Source organism: Dendropsophus ebraccatus, chromosome 3, assembly GCF_027789765.1.
Source record: "Dendropsophus ebraccatus isolate aDenEbr1 chromosome 3, aDenEbr1.pat, whole genome shotgun sequence".
Lineage (NCBI taxonomy): Eukaryota > Metazoa > Chordata > Amphibia > Anura > Hylidae > Dendropsophus > Dendropsophus ebraccatus.
This window is the reverse complement of record NC_091456.1, coordinates 121,194,920-121,221,006: the sequence shown is the minus strand read 5'-3', so window position 1 is coordinate 121,221,006 and position 26,087 is coordinate 121,194,920. Positions and strand designations below refer to the sequence as shown.

Genomic DNA, 26,087 nt, shown 5'->3' with positions numbered 1-26,087 from the left:
CCTCCCTCAGCACAGTCCCCTAGAACCTTACCCTTTTTAGAGCCCCCCTCCCCCAGCAGTATATATGTCCCCTCTCCCCCCATCCCTGTATATACCCTCCTTCCCAGCCCTGTATATACCCTCCTTCCCAGCCCTGTATATACCCCTCCTTCCCAGCCCTGTATATACCCTCCTTCCCAGCCCTGTATATACCCTCCTTCCCAGCCCTCTGTATATACCTTCCTTCCCAGCCCTGTATATACCCTCCTTCCCAGCTCTGTATATACCCTCCTTCCCAGCTCTGTATATACCCTCCTTCCCAGCCCTGTATATACCCCTCCTTCCCAGCCCTCTGTATATACCCTCCTTCCCAGCCCTGTATATACCCTCCTTCCCAGCCCTGTATATACCCTCCTTCCCAGCCCTGTATATACCCCTCCTTACCATCCCTGTATATACCCTCCTTCCCAGCCCTCTGTATATACCCTCCTTCCCAGCCCTCTGTATATACCCTCCTTCCCAGCCCTCTGTATATACCTTCCTTCCCAGCCCTCTGTATATACCCCTCCTTCCCAGCCCTGTATATACCCTCCTTCCCAGCCCTGTATATACCCTCCTTCCCAGCCCTGTATATACCCTCCTTCCCAGCCCTGTATATACCCCTCCTTACCATCCCTGTATATACCCTCCTTCCCAGCCCTCTGTATATACCCCTCCTTCCCAGCCCTGTATATACCCTCCTTCCCAGCCCTGTATATACCCCTCCTTACCATCCCTGTATATACCCTCCTTCCCAGCCCCCTGTATATACCCCTCCTTCCCAGCCCTGTATATACCCTCCTTCCCAGCCCTCTGTATATACCCCTCCTTCCCAGCCCTGTATATACCCTCCTTCCCAGCCCTGTATATACCCCTCCTTCCTAGCCCTGTATATATCCCCCCCAGCTAGGGCTGGGCGATATGGCCAAAAAATAAAATCTTGATTTTTTAAAAAATTTTGGACGATTCTCGATTTAAATCTCGATTTTTTCTCTTTTTGCTAAACAAACAGGACATTTTTCTCCCTGCAGCATCAGAAACTATTTTATAGACGTTTGAGACAACAACCATATTGCTTCCCAGTGTAACAGTGCTCCTCCCGTGCCCCTATGTAGTAGACAAGCCCATTGTGTGCCCCATATAAGTAGTTTTCCCAAATATGTGCCCTATGTACTAGTGTATTAGTAGTAGTACAGATGAGGGGATTAGCAGTACAGGTAAAGATGAGGGGTGTAGTAGTGGTACAGATGAGGGGTGTAGTAGTGGTACAGATGAGGGGTGTAGTAGTAGTAGTGCAGGTAAAGATGAGGGGTGTAGTAGTAGTACAGGTAAAGATGAGGGGTGTAGTAGTAGTACAGGTACAGATGAGGAGTGTAGTAGTAGTACAGGTACAGATGAGGGGTGTAGTAGTAGGGTTACAGGTAAAGATGAGGGGTGTAGTAGTAGTACAGGTAAAGATGAGGGGTGTAGTAGTAGTACAGGTAAAGATGAGGGGTGTAGTAGTAGTACAGGTACAGATGAGTAGTGTAGTAGTAGTACAGGTACAGATGAGGAGTGTAGTAGTAGTACAGGTAAAGATGAGGGTCAGGGACATAGCTAAGAGCATGGGGCAGACTGGGGGGGAAGGGCATGGGGTACACTGGGGGGGGGCAAGTATGGGGCACACTGGGGGAAGCATGCATGGGGCACACTGGGGGGAGCAAGGGGCAGACTAGGGGGGAAAGGCATGGGGTACACTGGGGGACATGCATGGGGCACACTGGGGGGAGCATGGGGCAGATCGGGGGGAGAATAGGGCAGACATGGGGAGCAGGGGGCAGATCGGCAGGGGCATGGAGCAGACCGGGGCAGGAGGGAACATACCTGGTGTACCCGCTCTGCGCGGGCGCACACCACCGGCACTTGCGCTCTCCTCCCGCCCGCACATACTCCCCGCAGCGGACCCGCCCCCATAGCCGAACATATACGCGCGCTTCCTCCCGGCCGCACATGGAGGTCCTCGGAGGAGGCTGCAGATACTGAAGCATCGGGTGATAGTGTCGCTGCTGTACAGCTCCAGCACCCGCAGTGATCACCCGATGCTTCAGTATCTGCAGCCTCCTCCGGGGACCTCCATGTGCGGCCGGGAGGGGAGCGCGCGTATACGTCCGGCTATGGGGGCGGGTCAGAGGCGGGGACATAGGACGCTGCTGGCCGCTCTCGCTCCTCACGCTGTTTCAGTAGCTGGAGGATGCGAGCAGCCCGCCCGCGCGCCCAAATCCAATGATTTTTTTTGGAAAATCGATTTTCGATTTCCCAAAAAAGTCAAATCGATTCTCACATTCTGGGCGAATTAATCGAATTATATATATCTTCTCTAGCCATGTATATATGCCCTCTCTCCCAGCCCTGTATATATATATATATATATATATATATATCTTCCCCAGCCCTGTATATATCCCCTCTCCCAGCTCTATATATATCCCCTTTCTCCAAGCCCTATATATATCCCCTCTCCCCCCAGCCCTATATATATATCCCCTCTCCCCCAGCCCTGTATATATCCTCTCCCCCAGCCCTGTATATATCTCCTCCTTCCAGCCCTGTATATATCCTCTCCCCCAATTCTGTATATATCTCCTCCTTCCAGCCCTGTATATATCCTCTCACCCAGCCCTATATACAGTATATCCTCCCACTTCCTGGACACGCTGTGACTGTTATTATCTGAGAACTAGCATGACACGCCTCCATTCTAGCTGCAGGGGTGTGTACAAGTGACAGGGAGTAATGTGGGCGGAATAATTAGCCTGAGGGGCTGTCGATGTGGGCAAAGAATTCCAGCACTTGGGCGTGACTAACAAGTGCAGAGGATGATGGGTGATGACATGGCCAGACAGGAAGAAGCAAGATTTACAGCCTGGAGGAAAGGGGGGACTGTATGGACAAAACAGTGGTATAGATGGCGATGAATCAGTCTGATACAATGGTATGTTAAGTTCATAGCAAGCTAAGAATGAATAGTTTTTTTTAGCAAACGCTGGATAACCCCTTTAATTCATAGTTAGGGCGATAACGCACGCGGCGATTGCAAACATGTTTATTTACTTTTATTTATAACTTGGGAAAAGGGGGGTGATTCAGACTTTTATTAGGGGAGGGGGCTTTTTACTAATAACAATACTTTTTTTTTTTTTTACACCTATACTAGAAGCCCCCCTGGGGGACTTCTAGTATAAGTATACTGATCTCTCATTGATGTCTTTGCTGTATAGTTATACAGCAAATATCAATGAGATCGGCACTCGGATGCTTTCGGCTGCTGCAGCCGAAAGCATCTGAGTGCCGAGTCGGGATCAGCACCATTTTGGCGGAGACCCCGGCCGGAGCAGGATGTGTGGATCGCTCCTCCGGGACACGACCCGGAGAAGCGATCCACCCCACTAGACACCAGGGAAGTGCTGCATCCGGTAATCGGATGCAGCTGTCATCTTTGACAGCTTCATCTGATTACTGTATTAGCAGGCACGGTGATCGGACTGTGCCCGCTAATAGCCGCGGTCCCGGGCTACTCTCGGCACCCGGGACCGCGGCGGCCCCACTCTGAACCGCCGCGGCCCCCCTGTCTTCATTGTTCTCTATGAAAAGGGGTGGGGTGGAGGGAGATGAGGCACCAAAACAGCCAAAACAGGACAACAAAGAGTTAATTTACAGCTACATCACTGGCTATCTCCTCTGACATCAGCACTGAACTCTCTGACCTCTGAATATGGGCTTTCAGGGGGCTCCCTGCTGTGTAATCCTTTTATCTCTGCTCTCTGCTGCCGACTAATCTCCCTCCTTCCCCCTCCCCTCTCCATAGCACAGACAGGATCAGACAGATGTAAAAAACATTTACTGGACTATTGATTTCTGCAAAAAAAAAAATTTAACCACAGTTACTCTGAGAGTATCATAAAGATATATGGAAAGTAGAGATGAGCGAACCTGGTTCGGGTTAGAGTCCATCCGAACCCGGATGTTCGCCATTTGATTAGCGGGGGCTGCTGAACTTGAATAAAGCTCTAAGGTTGTCTGGAAAACATGGATACAGCCAATGACTATATCCATGTTTTCCACATAGCCTTAGGGCTTTATCCAACTTCAGCAGCCACCGCTAATCAAATGCCTAACGTTCGGATGGACTCGAGCATGCTCGAGATTCGCTCTTCTCTAACGGAAAGTTACAGGCCATTCATGCTCCACTAGAAATTCTAGGAAGAAAGGAATTGCAAAGTAGCTCTATTACACCACCATTACAAGGTAGCTTTTCCTTAGTCCGTGTTGCACTCCAATTCAGTGTGTTGGAAAATGACTTTAAATGTGTTGTATGCCAATTAAAACTTCTCTCCAGAAGGAAAGAATACCCAACTGTAGACATTTGCTTCAGGGTTATTGCCCCTAATCAGTGCAGAGCAGGATGCCAGCTTGCTGTTAAGATGCCTAGCCTATGTAGCTTTTTCCTTACCATGACTTTCCGTACCGCCCTCCATCATCTCAAGGTGTTTTTATGGGGTGGACCAATAAAGGATCTCGAATGTTGAATTTCTTATGCAGGACATTCTCTCTCTTTAAAAGGGTAGCTTCAGACGTACCAGATCCGCAGCGGATTTCACGCTGCATGTTTGCAGTGAAATCCGCTATGGATCCTGTAGTGTAAAGCTGAATGGGTCCCATACACGCAGCGGATCAGGCCCCTTTAACCGCAGCCCTGGCCCCTTTAACCCCCCGGCCGGCCGCCAGCCCACAGCGCGGCTGTGTGTGAGGCTCCTGGCTTCCCGGGACTGTCGCACACAGCCGCGTTGCCGAGCAGGTAATGTATGCTCGGGGCTGAGGGCGGGCGGCCGGATAACTTGCAGCATGAAATCCGCTGCGGATCCGGTACGTGTGAAGGTACCCTTAGTGTGGACATTTTCTTTACCTCCTGGGTGAGTCTGTGCACTTGATTCATTTGGCAGTGAACTGGTTGGGGCTCTGTGTCCAGATGGATATAGATATCTACATTATAGCTATATACACACTAGCCAGGCCACAGTTTTTTAGAGTGAAGTAGTGGTCTGTAACCTAGACATGCATTTAAAAATGGGAGGGAAAGAGCAGCATTTCTGGAGAAGGGGACAAGTTTGCTAAATGAATGTCTTTGCAAAAATGTTTAACTTAAGCCCTAAAAGTTTAGCTCTGTTAGTTGAGATGAGAATACTCCTTTATGGGTATAGTTAATTTTTTTTATATATACTACTGCATTTTTGGCATAGTTTTTGTTTTATAAATAAAACAAATTCCATCATGTAATTTTTTTTAATTTTGCTGTTTACCTTGGGTTGTATTTACATAACTGTAATGCCTTCCATTACAGTTACATTGCAATACATAAGACCATAGATTTCAGTAATGGTATACTTCCGTTTTTCTTTCCTTTTTTTACATAATGCATGGTGCATGTCTTTTTTTTGTCAGGTTCACATATTGAAGGCCCGCTTGAGGAATCAACAATGTTTTTCATTACCACATTCCGAAAGTTGTAACTTTTTATTTTTCTATTGATATAGTTGTTTGACTGCTTTGTTTTTGGCAAGACAATTTGTATTTTGTCACCATCTTGCCACATTTACAATTAACAAACTAGTTTAGTTTTTAACACTAACTCCTACATTCACCTGCATTATGTGTTAAGTTACTGTACCTTCACAGGTTCTGTATATGCCACAGATTTCATGCAACAGACTCTGGAAACACAGTGGATTTGCTACCTGTTGACTTCAATGGGTAGTGGAACTCTCAGGAACTTGCATGTTTAACACTGCATGGGTCGAGTACAGAGCATCAAGTGCGTAATGCACCCGTTTACTGTACAGGAGCCACAAATCCTGTCATAATGCCAGAAGTGCTCTGAACAAGGTTTTCTATAAAAGAGCAGAAGGCTGCTGCTCCTGAGAGCCAGTGGCTGTACCGCAGTGGCCTGGCTCAGGCCAGTCTGCCAGAAAGGAGTTTGTTTTTAATGCCATGCATCGCCCTTTAACTCTTTTGGTGGCAGAAACTAAGCAGCTATCTATATAGATCACTGCTTATTATTGTTTGCGCCAGGGGTAAAGCACAGCAAAACCCCCTGGGGGCCAAACAGTAAGCAGCAATTTATACCACAGATAAGAAGTTATGTTTAAAAATGCAGCCCCTTTTAGTACTTTATGGGTGTTTTTCCTTGTTGCACTAGCCACAGCTGGTAGCTTATGTGTATGAACAACTTTTTTTTTTCTTTTAATAGAATGGTTAACAAAGGTTGTGGGTGTTAAAAAAATGCATGGTCTTCTCTATTTTTCCTAACAAGCCAGGTAAAAAAACAAACAGCAGCAGGATTACAACCTAAGGGTAGCTTCACACCTACCGACTCGAGTCTGGCAGGTCCTAGCAGTTCACTGTAACTGTCTGAACGACCGCTGTGAGTATATAATTCTGCCGGACCCTTAACCCCTTCTGCTCCCGCTCTGCTGTGTCTGTATATAGACTACCTCTCTCCTCGCCGCACGGGGTCCCGGCGTCCTGCTCTCCCGCCCGGCCAATCAGTGTGTTGCCCAGTCGCAGCCACTGATTGGCTGGAGCGGAGAGCAGGACAGCGGGACCCGATGCAGCGAGGACAGGTAACGTATATACAGACACAGCGGGGCGGGAGCCGAAGGGGTTAAGGGGCCGGCAATATTACATACACGCAGCGGTCGTGACAGTGAACTGCCAGGACCTGCCAGACTCGCAGCGAGATTTACGCTGCGAGTCAGTAGGTGTGAAGGCATCCTAAAAGTACTAGCCTGCTGCTGTCCCAAACCTAATTTCAGACACCTGATCCCCATTAGTAAATACTAACTTTCTGCTCTTAAAGGGGTTATCCAGCGCTACAAAAACATGGCCACTTTCCCCCTATTGTTGTCTCATTTGGGTGGGGTTTTGAAACTCAGTTCCATTAAAGTAAATGGAGCTTAATTGCAAACTGCACCTGAACTGGAGACAACAGTAGGGGGAAAAGTGGCCATGTTTTTGTAGCGCTGGATAACCCCTTTAAGCAAGAAACACACTTCTGAGCAGGGAGTCCATGCTCCTGTACAGTAACCAGTGGTGCACTGTGCACAGCTTCTTACTGCACTGCCCCAGGTGGTGCATCACTACTTAACTCCTTTTCAGTCTGTGGTCTGAATGCTGTGCACCTGGCATATTGTGTAAAGTGTAAAACCTTCAAGTTTGCTTTTTTGTTTTACTAACCTCTTAAATCAGTGGGTAACAAATCCGATGTGCATACGGTACAGGTTAACATTCCGTAAAAAAAATTAAGGTCCATATTACAATATCATGCATTCAGCTTCTTATGTTGAGTAAAATGTTGAACTTTAAATATAATACTACCTGATGTGTTATCTTGCAGCATGCCTCAGCTGACGTTGAAAAAATGATTCTGGGCAACAAATGTGATGTCAACGAGAAACGACAGGTTTCTAAAGAGAAAGGGGAGAAGGTAGTAATAATCTTTGTGTACTATCAACATATTCTACAGCACTTTACATTACAGAGTGTATAAACTAAACCAGACAATACTTGGCAACAAACTAATTGTTAGGGTTCGTTCACACCTACAGGATGGATGGATTTGATGGTACAGATTTGATGCCGTGTTCAGTTATTTAAATGAAATCTGCTGCGGATCTGCAGCAGAAAATCAGCTGCGGATCCGGTAAGTGTGAACGTACCCTTAAATTAAACAGAAGTGAGGCCCTGCTCCCAAGAGTTTAAAAAGGTTTTCCAGCATAAAACTAATGATAGTCTATCAGTAGCTGATAGGTGGGGTGCTGACATCCAGCTTTCTTGCTAATAAGCTAATGTTCCCTGCGCTACAGTGAGAATGGAGAATGTTTCCTGTGTAGTGGCGTGGCAGTACTGTAGCCTCTACTCCTATTCACTTTAATGGGAGCTGAGGCTGTAGTACCCCAATGCTGTTGCTACAAAGGGAATATAGCCAACTGTTTACTGTTCTTGCCATGGCACCAGCACCAAACAGCTAAACTGCAGGGTAGCTGTATAGTGGCACTCCAAAGATCAACTGTTGGTAGCTTATCCTGTGGATTGGTTTTTATTTTTTTGTCTTGGTCAACACATAAAGAGCTTACTAGGAGGACCTACATACAACAAGATTATGTGGGCATTTAGGTAGTAGAACAGGGCTAACTAAATCTCTTACACAACACATTGGAAGACCAAACACTGAATATATTATTTTATTACAGTGATGGAAAAACAGGGTTTTCTTTAAATTGTATTAATCCTATGGCATAGAGCAGAGTGATGTCATAATACAGACACACAATTGCATGTTTTACAGTGATATTTATTTCTCTGTATCTCTGAAATAAAATTGTATACTTTTATATTCATGTTGCAGGGGTTGTCTGGCCAGGGCCCCATTTTTTTGAATGCCTGGTCTCTGATTTCTGAGGTCCCAGAAAAACTGATGTGTGTGTGTATGAGGCCTAGCAGCTATATAGTTTAGAGTTGGTGACATAAATACAAGCCTTTATTATTATTATTATTATTATTATTATTATTATTATTATTATTATTATTTTATATATATATATATTTTTTTTAGTTGGCTCTTGAATATGGAATTAAATTCATGGAGACTAGTGCAAAGGCTAATATCAATGTGGAAAACGTAAGTATTTGTGTTTTTCTTTATGTATATCATGAGGTGCCATGATTTTTGCTGCCTGACCCCAGACACAGCACAAGAGTAAAATGCAAAAAAAATCCCCAAAACTATAACAAAAATAATGACTCACATCCCTGAGAATGCCGGTTACAGCAGAACGCATGGGGTGTTTTTGCTGCTTCCACCTGACCAATCCTTTCATCTGCTGGACTGCACATGGTGATATTGTTTTCAGTACACTTTTCATTTTCATTATTAGTCACTGCATTACCCATTATTTTTGTTATAGTTTGGGGGATTTTTTTTTTTTTTTTTTTTTTAGCATTTTACTCATGTGCTGTGTCCGGGGTCAGGTAGGGTGTTGAGTCCAGGCTGGGACACCAACCGGACCAAGGATGACATTTTAGTGTTTTTAATGTTGAGTGGCATTTAGGGCTTGTCTCCCTAGGTTTACTGTTCTTGTTTTGTATTTATTTTGTGTATTGTTAGGCTATTTAAATAAAGATTTTTCTCTTAATGTGCTACCTTGTTTGTGCATATGCTTTTTCTTCATAGTCCTAGAGAGATTGTCAGTCTCACCTGGGTGGAGGACATGATTACATTATCACCTAACAAATCTAGCAGCTCTCAGACTTCTCTCTTCCCCACACAGCTCCACAGTCTTTGTGCATGGCGGACATAGAGAGTGCTGTGGAAGATAGAATGTCTGCCCTCTCTTAAGACACCAGGAGTGCAGCGATCTAGTTCATTTTTTCATTCTGTGATTGGCTGCAGTTATACACTGACTCTCACTGACTGTCTCTTCTGTGTGCATTTTCATTGGGCTATGTTCACACAACATCCTATTACGCCAGTTTTTTTGGACAAAAATCATTTTGAGGATAAAATACAGCTGTGTTTTGTAAATTCTGGCCGTAATTTACAAAATACAACCATTTAGCCCCATAATCCCTCCCATGCAAAAGTACTGCTGAAAACAAATGTGTGAACGTACAGTAGCTGTAGTGTTTCTTGTGAAATGTAGCCTGACCCTTCACTTCTCTCTTTCTAATAAAAGCTGACAATGAGAAAAGAGACAGGCTGAAGGTGCATTTTATATGGTACTTTATAGCATGAGTTAGGGGACAGAAGTCACTAATCTATCAATTTCTGCACTTCGGAGAACCCAGTTATTACGTTCACTCTAAGCATCCACTATCCAGTTGAGCTGAGAGCTCACCTCCGTGTTTGCAGTGCTTTGTTGTGACCGTGGTGCCAGTCACTCTTTCTTACACTGGTGAACATCTTCAAGAAGCTTTTTAGATATCAAGTCGCTAGGTTGCAATATAAACATCCAGAAGTCAAACTTTATTCCATCTCAACAGTGTTTTTTTTCCTGGGAATCCTCCTACACTCAGCTCTGCAAACTTCCTTTCTTCCCACTGTAAAACAGGATTCTCTCAAATGTCAGACCTACGATTAGGAAAGCTATGTCTGTCTTAGGCCCCGTTCCCACTGAGCAAAGCTAGCGGAATTCCGCGACAGAATTGTCCGCCGCGGAATGCCGTTAGCCTCCCGCTCATAATGGGAGTCTATGGGAGGCTCGCGCTCCTGCCCTTTCCGCGCTGAAGAATGAACATGTTCATTCTTCAGCGCGTACAGAGCAGCAGCGCGCGCCTCCCATAGACTCCCATTATGAGCGGGAGGCTAACGGCATTCCGCGGCGGACAATTCCGTCGCGGAATTCCGCTACCTTTCCTCAGTGGGAACGGGGCCTTAGGGCTACTAACATCTTGTATTGTTTGTGTACAAATGGGGTAAGTTCCATTCAAAGTTCCTGCAAAGTGACATCCCCCAAAAGTGGCATGGGAGGCAGAACTCCCTCAGTCATGCAATCCAGTTATCTGCCAGCCTCCTTTGGTGGTTGAATCCTCTCAACCTTACCAAAAGAGTTCGGTGGTCCCCCAGATATATAGTCAGGATTACCACAGATGCCAGCCCCTGGGGGTGGGGGGCCCCATTCAGGTCATCACTTGCTGCAGGGAGCTTGATCACCTCAGGTATCCAAACAGTCTAACAACAACAAAGAGCTGTATGCAGTATTCCTAGCCCTGAGCGAATTATCTCCTCAAATATCATCCAAAGATGTCTTAATATACTCAGACAATACCGCAACAGAAATATATCTGAACAAGCAAGGTGTCCCCAGGTATCAAACATATCTGAACCTTTTCTCAGAGATCTTCAGCTTTGCAGAAAGAAATCTCTTATTACTGTTAGCGGTACACCTCAAGGACTCATACAACCAGATGGCAGACTACTTGAGCAGGATTAATCTATGCTAGTCAGAATGGGCGCTCAATAAAGAAGTTTTTAATCTGGTCGTAAAAAGGTTTTGTTCTCCAACGGTGGACTTACTTGTGACCAGGTAAAACAAAAACTGTCCAGGTTCTTTTCACTCAGTCCTCTGTATTGTCCAGCAGCAGCAAATTTTTTTGCCCAACATTGGGGGAAGAAGCCTTTCCCTCCATTCAACTTGATCCCCCGTGTCATAAAGAAAGCAGTGGAAGACAGGGTGGCTATAATACTGCTAACTCACTTTTGGTTGAGATGACTATGGTTTACCCTTCTCTGACAGCTGTTTCAGCTCTCACCATGGATTCTCCCAGACAGAGAACATTTCCTTCACCAAGTACCAGTCAAACATCCAGGCGCACCATATCTGCACTTGAAAGCCCGGATGCTAGAAGGGTAATCTTGAGAGGGAAGGGTCTTGTTGATGGTGTTTGTTCAAGTAAAAAGTGTCCTTTTATCAACTGCAGATTGTATTAAGTGAGTGTGACCTCGCGGCATTAGCGCCACTTAGCCCCGCCCACAACGGCACCGTTGGCCAGCCTGTTCCAATGGCCGACGAGGGGGCGGGGCCAACTGTGCAGTTGTGGGCGGGGCTAAGTGACGCTAATGCCGCAAGGCCCTGCCCACTAAACACAATCTGCAGTTGATAAAAGATGACTTTTTACTTGAACAAGCACCATGACGTATGATATAAAATAAGGTATGAAAACCGCTAAATTTACCCTTTACCCCTGTGTAGAGATGTCAGAATGCAAAAGTTAGATTTCTCCTCAAATATCTTTATGTGACTAGTAGCTTTTGATCGGGATCAACAAGGGGAAAGCTGTATCTAAGCCTACAGTTTAGTAGATGGATCAGACAGGCTATCACACTTGCATTCTCAGCCCAGAATAACTTTCCTCCTGTTTATTCTTTGGCCCACTGTACTTGAGCGGTTGCTAATTCTTTGGAAGAAAAAGCTGATGCCTACCTAAACCAGATCTGTAGCGAAGCTACGTTGTTTTCTGTTCATACCTTTCTAAGGGTGCGTTTACACAGAAAGATTTATCTGACAGATTTTGGAAGCAAACGCCAGGAATGGATTTGAAAAGAGGATAGATCCCAGTCTTTCCTTTATGACCTATTCCCTGTTTATAGTCTGTTCCTGGTTTTGGCTTCAAAGATCTGTCAGATAAATCTGTCTGTAAACGCACCAGTAGTCACTACAAGCTACAGCTAAGGGCCGTATTACACCATCAGATTATCTGACAGATTTTTTTAAGCCAAAGCCAGGAATGGATTTGAAAAGAGGAGAAATCTGTCTTTCCTTTATTACCTGTTCTCTATTTATAGTCCATTCCTGGCTTTGGCTCAAAAAAAATCTGTCAGATAATCTGTTGGTGTACTAGGGCCCTAAATCCCATTTCAGACTTGTCTTTTGGCCAAAGAGTTCTCTAGACAATTGTCCTTCCTTACGTAAATTACTAGTTTGGTCCTCCAGGGGTGCTTTCATCTGACGCCAGGGTAAAATCATGATTACTCACTGGTAATCTTGCTTTCATAAGCCCATGACAGCACCCCTCAGTTAATCTCTAACACCCCCCCCCCCCCACACACACACACACACACACAATTTCATTCTTTATTTTTTCTTTGTCTATATTGGTTGTTGTTTTTTGTATATAAATTTCCACTTGGCTGGAGTACTTTGCTCAGAACTGAGGTGTGGAGAGGCAGGTTTTTGGCATTGAACATTGCCAGAAACACTTCTGCAGCTGATACTCTGCCCGTGTAAAAGTGACACTGATCAGCCATAGACTTGTTTACATTAGCCGTCTTGGAAGGGAGGGGGGAGGAGAGGACACTTAGGCTAGGTTCACACTGCGTTTTTGCAATCCGTTTTTTGTTTTTTTTTTCCATCCGTTTTTTGCAAAAAAAAAGGATGCATTTGTGTGCATCCGTTTTTCCATTGACTACCATTGTAAAAAAAACTGATCAAAACGGATCAGGTTTTTTTTACGCTGACACTACTTTTGTGTCCATCAAAAAAAACAGATCCGTTTTGATCCGTTTTTTTTTTTTTACAATGGAAGTCAATGGAAAAACAGATCAAAACGGATGCACTCAATGCATCAGTTTTTTCCATCCATTTTTCATCTGTTTTTTGAAGAAAACTGATTGCAAAAACGCAGTGTAAACCTAGCCTAAGAGAAAAGTTCACACACAGTTTTTTTGTTTTCAGCAGTAAGCAGCAGCTCTGGACTGAGGGAAGGAGACACTAAAGATAATAAGTATGGAATGGATTGTTGGTCTCACCATGGGCAGCAACATATGTTAAAGTCGAATACCCCTTTAAGCCTCAGAGGAAATGAAAACCAAGAAACTCACCAGACAGGTCAGGGATAAAGTTGTGGAGAAGTGTAAAGCACTTCAGGGTTAAATTATAAAAAATAAATAAATATATAGATATACATAAGTCCTCTTTTTCATGCGGCACTTCCAATTCAGTGAAAATTCAGACAATGCTTTATTCCATATACAAATACAAGTACGACGTTTCAGCCCCACGTGTCTATAAAGTGTTAACATAAATATAGATGGGCAGAGACAATCCCATAACTGCTACTGAAGCCAAACATAATTACCTGCCCACCAACAGTTAAGGTCAATATTCCCAGCGTGGGAACATGTAACTGCATCTGTGCTACAAGGCGTGGCACCATAGGTCTGACTGATGTTTGGTCAAATTTGATCAGTCAATCGGGTACAAAATAAACATTGGGCTGTCAAAATCCTGCAGATTATCCTGCTATATGTGAGTTGACCGATAAGTATTTATAGTAGTGTCAAGTCATTAAGCAATCAAGTAAACCCATCCCCATAATAGTCCCAAATGGGACTATCCTGCCTGTACACCTGGCAGTGGAAGTCAGAGTTTAATTGAGCACTGCACAAAAGCCGTATATAATGGCTGGGTCAGACTGGGTCCCCGATAAATAGCCCTGTAGACCATTCACAGGGTTATTTATCTTTTGAACTACTATGTAGCAAGAACTAAAGGGTGTAATATTTTTTGGCCGTCGGGGTCCCATTCAGAGCTGCCCCGAGGGCCATAATTTGCCGCTTTTGTAGAGCGCTCAGCTAAACTCCCAGTTCCATCCGTGGGATAGTCCCATTAGGGGCCACTATGGGGATGGTGTTCCTTCATTGCATACCAGCTTGATGTTACTATAAATACTATCTATCAACTCATATATAGCAGATTTATTTGGAGGATTTTGATATGTTTGTTTGTAGCCGATTGGCGGACGTAATTTGACCGAGCATCAGTCCAACCTATGGTGAGAGCGCATGCACAGTTTTCTGTATTTTGGTGCAAATACAGTTACATATCCACATATTCAAGATATCGACCTTTTTGCTGTTGACTTGGAGGTAATTATATTTGGCTACAGTGGCTGGTATGGGATGGTCTCTGCCTATCTATATCTATGTCAACACTTCTAATCCATAATACAAAATACAAACAATTTAAAAATTTTTACCTTAATAGTACATAATCATAACCCAACATGTCTTCATTACATAATTCAAATGTTTTTCCTAGGGCCCCCCCCCCCCCCTTCTCTAGACAGGAGGGCAAAACAAAAAAAAAACCCTCATGGCCCTCCTAATTCACTTTCCTTCATATTTGTTTTATATTTTGACCACTTCTCTCCAACCAATGACACTTGGTCCTTCTGCAGAAATCTATTTCTTAATCTGTGTTAATACTTTATATACACTATTCATAAATTACAAATGATTGATATTACACGATTATAGAATATCTGCAGTGTTTATAGGAATATCATATTCCCTTATGTATGCATTTTGTTGATTTAAACAGATTTGTATTGTATTTATAATGTTTATCTACTTATGCCAATGAGCTGTGATATCACGTCCTTTTATAAAGCACTTGTTTGTTCTATTCGCTTATGTTTGAATAAGGCTCCATGTGTGGCTGAAATGTCGCACTTGAATTTTCACTGAATTGAGAGTGCTGTGGCTTTTCTTTATTGGTTACTAGAAAATGTACCCGGCGCTGCCCGGGTATAAAGTGTCAGTGTGTGTATAGGGGGTCCTGTATACCTGTAGTATAGAGTTGGTGGAGGTGCTGTATACCTGTAGTATAGAGTTGTTGGAGGTCTTGTATACCTGAAGTATATAGTTCGGGGGTCCTGTATACCTGTAGTGTATAGTTTGAGGGTCCTGTATACCTGTAGTATATAGTTGGTGGAATTCCTGTATACCTGTAGTGTATAGTTTGGGGTTCTGTATACCTGTAGTATAGAGTTGGTGGAGGTGCTGTGGCAGTGTTATCCAGTCACAGTATGGCGGTATTGGTCAGGTCTGGCAGTGTTATCCAGTCACAGTGTGGCGCTATTGGTCAGGTGTGGTAAGGCGGTGTTATCCAGTCACAGTATGGTGGTATTGGTCAGGTCTGGTATGGCAGTGTTATCCAGTCACAGTATGGTGGTATTGGTCAGGTCTGGTATGGCAGATTCATCCAGTCACAGTATGGCGGTATTGGTAAGGTCTGGTATAGCGGTGTTATCCAGTCACAGTATGGCGGTATTGGTCAGCTCTGGTATGGCGGTGTTATCCAGTCACAGTATGGTGGTATTGGTCAGGTCTGGTATGGCAGATTCATCCAGTCACAGTATGGCGGTATTGGTCAGGTCTGGTGTGGCAGTGTTATCCAGTCACTAGGTGGCCGTATTGGTCAAGTGTGGTATGGCAGTGTTATCCAGTCACAGTATGGCGGTATTGGTCAGGTCTGGTGTGGCAGTGTTATCCAGTCACAGTGTGGCCGTATTGGTCAGGTCTGGTATAGCAGTGTTATCCAGTCACAGTAACGCGGTATTGGTCAGGTCTGGTATGGCAGTGTTATCCAGTCACTGTGTGGTGGTATTGGTCAGGTCTGGTGTGGCGGTGTTATCCATTTACAGTATGGCGGTATTGGTCAGGTCTGGTATGGCGGTGTTATCCAGTCACAATGTGGCGGTATTGGTCAGGTCTGGTATGGCAGTGTTATCCAGTCACAGTGTGGCGGTATTGGTCAGGTCTGGTATGGCGGTGTTATTTGGTATGGTATGACGGTGTTATCCAGTCACAGTATGGTGGTATTGGTAGGGTCTGGTATGGCAGTGTTATCCAGTCACAGTAAGGCAGTATTGGTCAGGTCTGGTGTGGCAGTGTTATCCAGTCACAGTATGGCGGTATTGATCAGGTCTGGTATGGAGGTGTTATCCAGTCACAGTATGGTGGTATTGGTCAGGTCTGGTAATGCAGTGTTATCCAGTCACAGTATGGCGGTATTGGTCAGGTCTGGTCTGGCAGTGTTATCCAGTCACAATGTGGCAATATTGGTCAGGTCTGGTATGGAGGTGTTATCCAGTCACAGTATGGTGGTATTGGTCAGGTCTGGTATTAAGGTGTTACCCAGTCACAGTATGGCGGTATTGGTCAGGTCTGGTATGGCGGTGTTATCCAGTCACAGTATGGTGGTATTGGTCAGGTCTGGTATGGAGGTGTTACCCAGTCACAGTATGGTGGTATTGGTAGGGTCTGGTATGGCAGTGTTATCCAGTCACAGTAAGGCAGTATTGGTCAGGTCTGGTGTGGCAGTGTTATCCAGTCACAGTATGGCGGTATTGATCAGGTCTGGTATGGAGGTGTTATCCAGTCACAGTATGGTGGTATTGGTCAGGTCTGGTAATGCAGTGTTATCCAGTCACAGTATGGCGGTATTGGTCAGGTCTGGTCTGGCAGTGTTATCCAGTCACAATGTGGCAATATTGGTCAGGTCTGGTATGGAGGTGTTATCCAGTCACAGTATGGTGGTATTGGTCAGGTCTGGTATTAAGGTGTTACCCAGTCACAGTATGGCGGTATTGGTCAGGTCTGGTATGGCGGTGTTATCCAGTCACAGTATGGTGGTATTGGTCAGGTCTGGTATGGAGGTGTTACCCAGTCACAGTATGGCGGTATTGGTCAGGTCTGGTATGGCAGTGTTATCCAGTCACAGTATGGTGGTATTGGTCAGGTGTGTTATGACAGTGTTATCCAGTCACAGTATGGCGGTATTGGTCAGGTCTGGTATGGCGGTGTTATCCAGTCACAGTATGGCGGTATTGGTCAGGTCTGGTATGGCGGTGTTATCCAGTCACAGTATGGCGGTATTGGTCAGGTCTGGTGTGGCGGTGTTAAATGTGATGTCTGGAGCTATTACCTACCAATCCTGATGCTAATTGGTGAGTGAGGATGGGGTGTCCTCAGGTTTAGCGCTGGTAATGCTGCCCTGTATACATGTATTGTATAGTAGGAGTAGGGGGTCCTGTATACCTGTAATGTCCTGTATACATGTACTGTATAGATGGAGTAGGCTGTCCTGTATACATGTACTGTATAGATGGAGTAGGGGGTCCTGTATACATGTACTGTATAGATGAAGTAGGGGGTCCTGTATACATGTACTGTATAGATCAGGCATGTCCAAACTTTTTTCAAAGAGTGCCAAATTTGATGAAGTGAACATGTGCGAGGGCCGACCATTTTGCTTGACATTCTTTGGACCATTAAAATGAATGCAAATAAACTTTTTTGTACAAAGTTTATTGAAAACTGCATACTTTTTATACTTAAAAAATCCCGGGGCACACCACCAACCAAAATGGCACAAAATGACACTAAAACAGTACATATTATACATATAGTTAATAATATAGATTCTAAATGCATTTATACTCACTCAGTGTGAAACCTGGGCCTGTTTCGATAAACACAAAAGGGATATCCCTGTTTCTCTCCCCCATCCCCATGTTTCTCTCCCCCCTGCTTCTCTCCCCTGTTTCTCCCCCCCCCTGCTTCTCTCCCCTGTTTCTCCCCTATCCCCATGTTTCTCTCCCCCATGTTTCTCTCCCCTCTGCTTCTCCCCCATCCCCATGTTTCTCTCCCCCCTGCTTCTCTCCTGTTTCTCCCCCATCCCTGCTCACCTTCCTTGAGATGCTCGCCGCGGGCGCCGTCCCCCTCACCTACTGGCCCGGACGTGCTCCTCCAATTAGGGGAGACCTGGAGCGTGGTGCGTGGCGCACCACGCTCCTGGTCTCTACTGATTGGAGGCGCACGTCCAGGCCAGTAGGTGAGGGGGACGGCGCCCGCGGCACACTGGTTGAAAAACACTGCTCTAGTGTACGGGAAAGGAAAGCCGAAATCTCGGACATCGCAAGATTTCGGCTTTCCTTTTCTGTGCACTAGAGTGGCGTGGCGCAAGTTATCTGTTGCTGCTGGATACCTGGGGGGACGTAAAAGTTCGGAACGCGGGCCGGACTTTGGACATGCCTGGTATAGATGGAGTAGGGGGTCCTGTATACATGTACTGTATAGATGGAGTAGGGGGTCCTGTATACATGTACTGTATAGATGGAGTAGGGGGTCCTGTATACATGTACTGTATAGATGGAGTAGGGGGTCCTGTATACATGTACTGTATAGGAGTAGGGGGCCCTGTATACATGTACTGTATAGATGGAGTAGGGGGCCCTGTATACATGTACTGTATGGATGGAGTAGGGGACCCTGTATACATGTACTGTATAGATGGAGTAGGGGGTCCTGTATACATGTGCTGTATAGATGGAGTAGGGGACCCTGTATACATGTGCTGTATAGATGGAGTAGGGGGTCCTGTATACATGTACTGTATAGATGGAGTAGGGGGCCCTGTATACATGTACTGTATAGATGGAGTAGGGGGTCTACCACTTATTTCTGTGGATCTATTGAGGCAGCTTCCCTAGCAACCACAACTCCCTGTGAAACTGCCGTTTTCTCTGGGCAGCTGCAGCTAATTATGTGTGTGCGGTGTGAAGATTTTCCCATTCATCTCTATGGGGCGTCGCTCTTCCCCCTCCCCCTCCTCTCCTGTACATCTGGCGGGGACGGGACCTTCGCTAAAACCTTCCCGGGCACCCAATGTATCTGTGTGCCAAATTTGGGGTCAGACGGTTTAGGCGTTTGGAAGTCTATATGGGACAGACAGACAGACAGACTTTCATTTTTATGATATAGATGTATATCCTAAGCTGGAGCACTTCCTCAGGCACCTGGGAAGGCCCTGACTTAATACAGGGCCGAAACGTGTTGTTTGAATAAAAAAAATTTTTATTTTTGGTCCAAGATTGCATAGTGTGTTGGTGATTGGTGACAAGCGCTCACTCCTATGCATTGCTGTACCTAATGTCTACACCCGCACATGGCTCACTTGAAGTGTATCCCTGTCCCAAATGGCCGCTGCTGAGTGTTTCATACAAGTAAAATACATTTAATCATGTGACCGTAATGTGGAAAGGTCAAGGGGTATAAATACTTTTTGAAGACACTGAAGTATGTGTATGTGTAGAATAGAGAAATAATTTCGAGTCCCATTGAGAACAGTGATTGATAAATGTGGTAAAAACCTTTCTGCAGTGTAATAAGCCGGTGCTGCTTCAGACTGCTGTTATGGAAGGCAGTCTTTTAGATAACTGCCACTGCAGTTCCTAACGTGTATCTTTCATTAAGTGACCAAGGTAGAATACGCTAAAAGAAATCCTGTAGAGGTACACTGTCTCTTCTGACGTGAGAGAACTTCCAAACAGAACGTCCAAAAGCACCATAGATTACATTGTAATACACTTACAATGCATCCAACTGTGCTCCCTGGAGTTCCAACCACCAACTGCATTAGAAGAGACTGCGTACCTGCAGGATTTTTTCTGTGTATCCTGCCACAGAATGACAGGTATGCTTTAAGCCAAAGCCAGAAGTGGATCTGACAGGAATCAGAAGTCTTTACTTTATATTTTCTATTCCTTTTTAATTCACTTGTAGTTTGGGCTCAAAAAGTGCACTGGTAGTTTACAAAAACAAAAACTGCTGGTGTGTGTAATGGCAGCCTATAGGGAATGTATCACCTAGATTTTCTTTTACTGATTAGATCCTGGTACTAAAATATGTTCTTTTTTCTGATTTAGTTTTTATTTTCTGACTAATTTTTTACATTGTTATTAGGACTGCTGTTTTTAACAGCATTAACTGACATACTTTACGGCAAGCCTCATTGACGTAGACAACAATAGACTTGGAGACTGTCCTCTTGAGATAAATAGAAGAGAAGATTCCCAGCAGTAACAGTCTGGGACAGGGTTACCCTCGATCTGAGGAAGGCTCTGACTTATTATAGAGCTGAAATGCGTTGCGTAATAAATTAATAGTTTTTACATGCCGCCTGTAGTACTATACTGGGTGGTGGCTGTTCCTATATCCTATATCGCACCTGCGTCCGACTCTGAGGGTAACCCTCCCTGTCCCAGACGGTTACTGCTGGGAATCTTCTTCTCTTCTATTTATCTCAAGGGAACGGACTGCAAGATTTCAGGATTACTTTATAATAGGGCTGGGCAATATGGCTAATATGCCCCCCCCCCTTTGCTAAATAAACAGAACATTTTTCTCCTTGCAGCATCAGATGACATTTGAGACAACAACTGTATTGCTTCCCAGTGTAAGTGTTCCCCCTGTGCCCCTATGTAGTACACAAGCCCCCACCTGTGCCCCCAAGTAGTAGACAAGCCCCGTCTGTGCCCCCTATATATGTAGGTTTGCCAAATATGTGCCACTCTGTGCCCCCATATAGTATAGGAGATCTTTGTGCTTCCATCTAGGTTGGATGTAGTAGTGGAGGTATAGTGGATAAGGGTTGTAATAGTACAGGTATAGATGAGGGGTGTAGTAGTACAGTTACAGATAAGGGGTGTAGTAGGAGTACAGATATAGATGAGTGTTGTAGTAGTACAGGTACAGATGAAGGGTGTAGTAGTAGTACAGATATAGATAATGTTCTAGTAGTACAGGTAGAGATGAGGGGTGTAGTAGTACAGGTAGAGATGAGGGGCACACTGGGGGGCGCTCACACTGATCAGCTGTCTGAAGGGCTTGCAGCCTTTTTTTTTTTTTTTTTATAAATGTAATTTTTATTAGTATTTTCCAGTATAAACATACATAAACAGAAAGATAATTCCAAAGTATCAATGCAGCTTAACACATAAAGTAGAAATCCAGTTCCCCAAAAGAAGGGCATAATTCACATGTCTAAACCAGCACATGAGCTATATGTGGCATTATAATAGGCATATAATAACGCCGAATCAACGAACAGACAACAACATACAACCAGAAAAAAGGAAACATAGAACAGGACCGAATAGTAACATACAAACCAGACAGGGGGGGGGAACAAAGGATAAAACAGAAAGGGAAACACAATGAGGCGGCAGAACCCGTCCAGTTATAATCGAGCTGGGGGGTAGTGTTCATCCCAGGGAGCCCATATCTGATCAAATGACTCCATTTTGTTATTCAGTGAGGCAGTAAGGCGCTCCAAGGACCATAGTTCTTTCACTCTAGTAATTAGGCAGGAAAGGGATGAAGAGGAGGTCTGCTTCCAGGATCTAGCAATTAAGGACTTGGCCGCGGTCAGTATCACTAAAAGCAACTTTGAGGCTTTCTTCCTCAACTGTTTGGGGGTCAGATTCAGTAAGCAGATTACCGGGTCGATACTAACAGAATATTCAAGAATCCTAGTGGCAAGGTGGCAAACCTCTCTCCAGAAACCAGTGATCAGTGAACACTCCCAAAATATATGGAACAAGGTTCCTGTAGCGCCATGGCATCTCCAGCACAAGGAAGAAATAGAGCTATTCAGCCTATGGAGGAGCTCAGGGGTATGGTACCAGTGTATCATGACTTTATAGTGTGTCTCCTTATAAGTAGTACATATGGAAGAGGTAGCCGCTCTGTCCCAGATAATGCTCCAACACTCAGGAGAAATCAATCTACCCAAAGCAGCCTCCCATTTATCCATATACTTATGCCGTATGGGGGCATCAGTGACAGGTGAATTAAAGAGTCACTGTCGTATTTTTTTTTTGTGCAGAAATCAATAGTCCAGGCGGTTTTAAGAAACTTTGTAATTGAGTTTATTTTTTTTAAGAAACTTTGTAATTGGGTTTATTAGCCAAATATGCCATTATCTGCATGTAAAAAGCCTTTTCCCAGGTCCCCCCCTCCTTCCTCTTTTCCATCCACTGCAAAAAATCTGAAAATTGTGACTTGTTGCATGAGTCGTACCCTGTCTGCTCTAGGGAGAGGGGAGGGGGGAGGAGGAAGGAGGGAGCAGATAACAGAGGATTACAGGCATGGAGCTGGGTGACAGCTGTAATCTGAGCTCAGACAGGTCAGTGGTGACTGTCCCAGGAGATAACTGGTGAGGTATTTGTAGATTAACTCTTTGTTGTCCTGTTTTGGTCTTTTCTTTAGCTCTCTCCATAGGAGAACAATGAAGACAGGGGAGAGAGCTTCAAACTGCTTTTTCATGATAAAAATGCATTTTTTGGCTAATAAACCTAATTACAAAGTTTCTTAAAATCGCCTGGACTATGGATTTCTGCAAAAAAAAAATTCATGACAGTGACACTTTAACCCTTTAAGGACATGGCCCATTTTCGTTTTTACGTTTTCGGTTTTTCCTCCTTGTGTTTAAAAGGTCATAGCACTTGCATTTTTCCACCTAGAAACCCCCATGACCCCTTATTTTTTGCGTCACTAATTGTACTTTGCAATTGCAGGCTGAATTTTTGCATAAAGTACACTGCGAAACCAGAAAAAAATTCGAAGTGTGGTGAAATTGAAAAAAAAAACGCATTTCTTTTATTTGGGGGAAATGTGTTTTTACGCCATTCACCCTGGGGTAAAACTGACTTGTTATGCATGTTCCTCAAGTCGTTACGATTAAAACGATATATAACATGTATAACTTATATTGTATCTGATGGCCTGTAAAAAATTCAAACCGTTGTTAACCAATATACGTTCCTTAAAATCGCTCCATTCCCAGGCTTATAGCGCTTTTATCCTTTGGTCTATGGGGCTGTGCGAGGTGTCATTTTTTGCGCCATGATGTGATCTTTCTATCGGTACCTTGATTGCCCATATACGTCTTTTTGATCGCTTTTTATTACATTTTTTCTGGATTTGATGCGACCAAAAATGCGCAATTTTGCACTTTGGGATTTTTTTGCGCTGACGCCGTTTACCGTACGAGATCAGGAATGGGATTAATTAATAGTTCGGGCGATTACGCACGCGGCGATAGTAAACATGTTTATTTATTTATTTGTTTACTTTTATTTAAAACCTGGGAAAAGGGGGGTGATTCAGACTTTTATTAGGGGGGGGGGGCTTTTTACTATTAACAACACTTTTTTTTTTTTTTTTTACACATATACTAGAAGCCCCCATGGGGGACTTCTAGTATATACACTGTGATCTCTCATTGAGATCTCTGCAGCATAGATATGCTGCAGAGATCCATGAGATCGGCACTCGTTTGCTTTCGGCTGCTGCAGCCGGAAGTAAACGAGTGCCGAGCCGAGGACGGCGCCATCTTGGACGCGTCCCCGGCCGGCATCAGTAACGGAGATCGCTCCTCCGGGACAAGGTCCCGGAGGAGCGATCTCCCCCACTAGACACCAGGGAAACGTTGCCTCCGGTAATCGGAGGCAGCTGTCAACTTTGACAGCTGCCTCCGATTAGCTAATTAGCGGGCACGGCGATCAGACCGTGCCCGCTAATAGCGGCGGTCCCGGGCTACACGCGGCACCCGGGATCGCGGCACTTCAAAGCGGGGCCGCCGCGCGGCCCCGCTTTGAAGTGCAAGTGAGGACATAGGACGTACCGGTACGTCCTATGTCCTTAAGAGGTTAAGGATGCTATAGATAGCCGAGATTAGACCAGCAGTGGAAGTGCCCATGCGCACCAGTTGTTCGAACGCCGTCGGTTTAGCAACCGTAAGCGTGCCCAAGTGGTGTAGCATAAATTGGCGGACATCTGAATAAAAGGATCTGTCCTCCAACGTTTCAAAGGGGAGTAAAATGCGACTCACCGGATCTACCGTATCAGCGAACTGAAATAGTTGCCGCGTACCCCAGGTCCTTACAGTCACCGAGTCAAGACTCAGGGAAACGTCCGGAAAGAGCAGAAAAGAATTAAGGGGGAAGCAGAGGAAAAGAGGCCAAATTTCCCAGCACAAAAGGCCCAAAATGAGCGGGTGAAACGCATGGGACCTAGAAGGGACAAGTGGGAGTAGGAAGGGGGAGAAGCGTGCCATAGGAATGAATTGGGATGGAACGGGGCAAACCATACTCTCTCAATGTCCACCCACTTTTTGTAGGCGTAATATTTCGACTAGGCAGTAATTTGTCTCAAATGGGTCGCCCAGTAGTAGTGAAGGATATTCGGTACCGCCAGGCCACCTTGGGTTTTACTACTAGTCATCACTGTCTTGGGAATACGATGTCTACCCGAGTGCCAGATAAACTTAAATATGGCACTTTGCATCGCCTTCAACTCATACAAGGGAACCTTGACCGGAAGGGTTTCAAAGAAATAAAAAAGTTTAGGCAAGATAGACATTTTGGCCGCCGCAATGCGGCCCAGAAAGGAGGTATAGTGGGCCGACCACTTAGTCAGCAGGGATTTTAACTCACGGAATAGAGGGGGATAATTCACACCATACAAGGCAGAGTATGTGGGAGTTAAAACGTACGCCTAAGTATTTAATAGATGAAGAAGACCAGCGAAAGTGAAAAGAAGATTTAAGACGGGCTACCGTATCCTCAGACATGTTAAGGGGCATAGCTTCAGATTTAGCCATGTTGACCCTGTAGCCGGAGAGAATCCCAAAAACTGTCAACAAGTCATGCAGAACAGGCAAAGTGGTGAGGGGTTGCGTCAAAGTTAGGAGGACATCGTCTGCAAACAGCATAATTTTGTACTCCCTACCTCTGACCAAAACTCCCTTAATATCCGAGCAGTTCCGAATGGCAGCCGCCAGGGGCTCAATGCATAGCACAAACAGCAGGGGTGACAGAGGACACCCCTGACGAGTGCCATTCAAAAGGGTAAAGGTTTCAGAGAGCATATGTGGAAATTTAAGTGCAGTTGTTGGACACATATAGAGGGACTTAACTGCAGTAAGAAAAGGACCTGAGAACCCAAAATGGGCAAAGGTGTTAAACAGGAATGGCCACCCGAGGCTGTCAAACGCCTTTTCAGTGTCAAGACTCAAAACTAAGGCCTTCTCCGACTGCAGATTAACCGCATCTATAAGATCAATCGCTCTCCTGGTGTTATCCCCACCCTGCCGGTTCATTACAAAGCCCACCTGATCTTTGTCCACTAACGACGGGAGCCAATAGCTAAAGAGAGTTAAAGAGTGAGAGTAGGCGTGGAGACAGCTCAGAGGAAAAGGTTTTATAGTACAAATAGGTAAAGCCGTCAGGACTCGGAGAGCGACCGGAGGGCAAATCTTTAAGAACTTCCGCAAGCTCCTCAGCTGTAATAGGAGAATTCAGGTCCTCAACCGCTTGGGGCGGAGGAGAAGGAAGTTGACAGCCAGCCAAAAAGGCATTGATACGTGCTTTCCGTGCCACCGGGTCCGAGGGCAGAGTAGAAGAGAGGGAATACAATTTAGAGTAGAACCTATGGAACGTGGAAGCAATGTCCTTAGGATGAAATTTCAAAGCACCAGTATGGTCACGCACCACTTGGGGAGACTGGGCAGCCGAACGTTCAGCAAGCATCAGCGCTAGAAGCGTGTGAGCCTTATTACCCTTTTTGTAGAAACGCTGCTTAGAATAAAGAAGCAGGCGCTCTACGTTATCCAGAGCTAATTCCTTCAAACGTGCCCTAGCAGCAATTAGCTTATTCAGAGTCCCCAAGGAGGGGCGCGAGGCCATAGTGTGCTCCAGAGTCCTAATAACTCTTTTAATAGATATCAATTCCTCCTGCCTATCCCTCTTCCGGCGCGAGCTCAAGGCTATGCAATGTCCCCTGACCACAGCCTTATGGGCCTCCCATAGTATCGAGTCAGAGGAAACCGAGCCCGCATTCTCAAGGAAAT

General features: G+C 45.1%; 1 protein-coding gene across 2 annotated transcripts in view; it reads left to right on the top strand.

Moving 5' to 3' along the window:
* Positions 1-26,087, top strand: part of LOC138786005 (ras-related protein Rab-8A) — a 93,060-nt gene that overhangs the window by 41,733 nt on the left and 25,240 nt on the right. For both annotated transcript variants that reach the window (XM_069962597.1, XM_069962596.1), the window contains 2 exons: positions 7,448-7,537; positions 8,666-8,731. In XM_069962597.1, the coding sequence (XP_069818698.1) occupies positions 7,448-7,537; positions 8,666-8,731 (156 nt within the window). The remainder of the gene's footprint in view (positions 1-7,447; positions 7,538-8,665; positions 8,732-26,087) is intronic.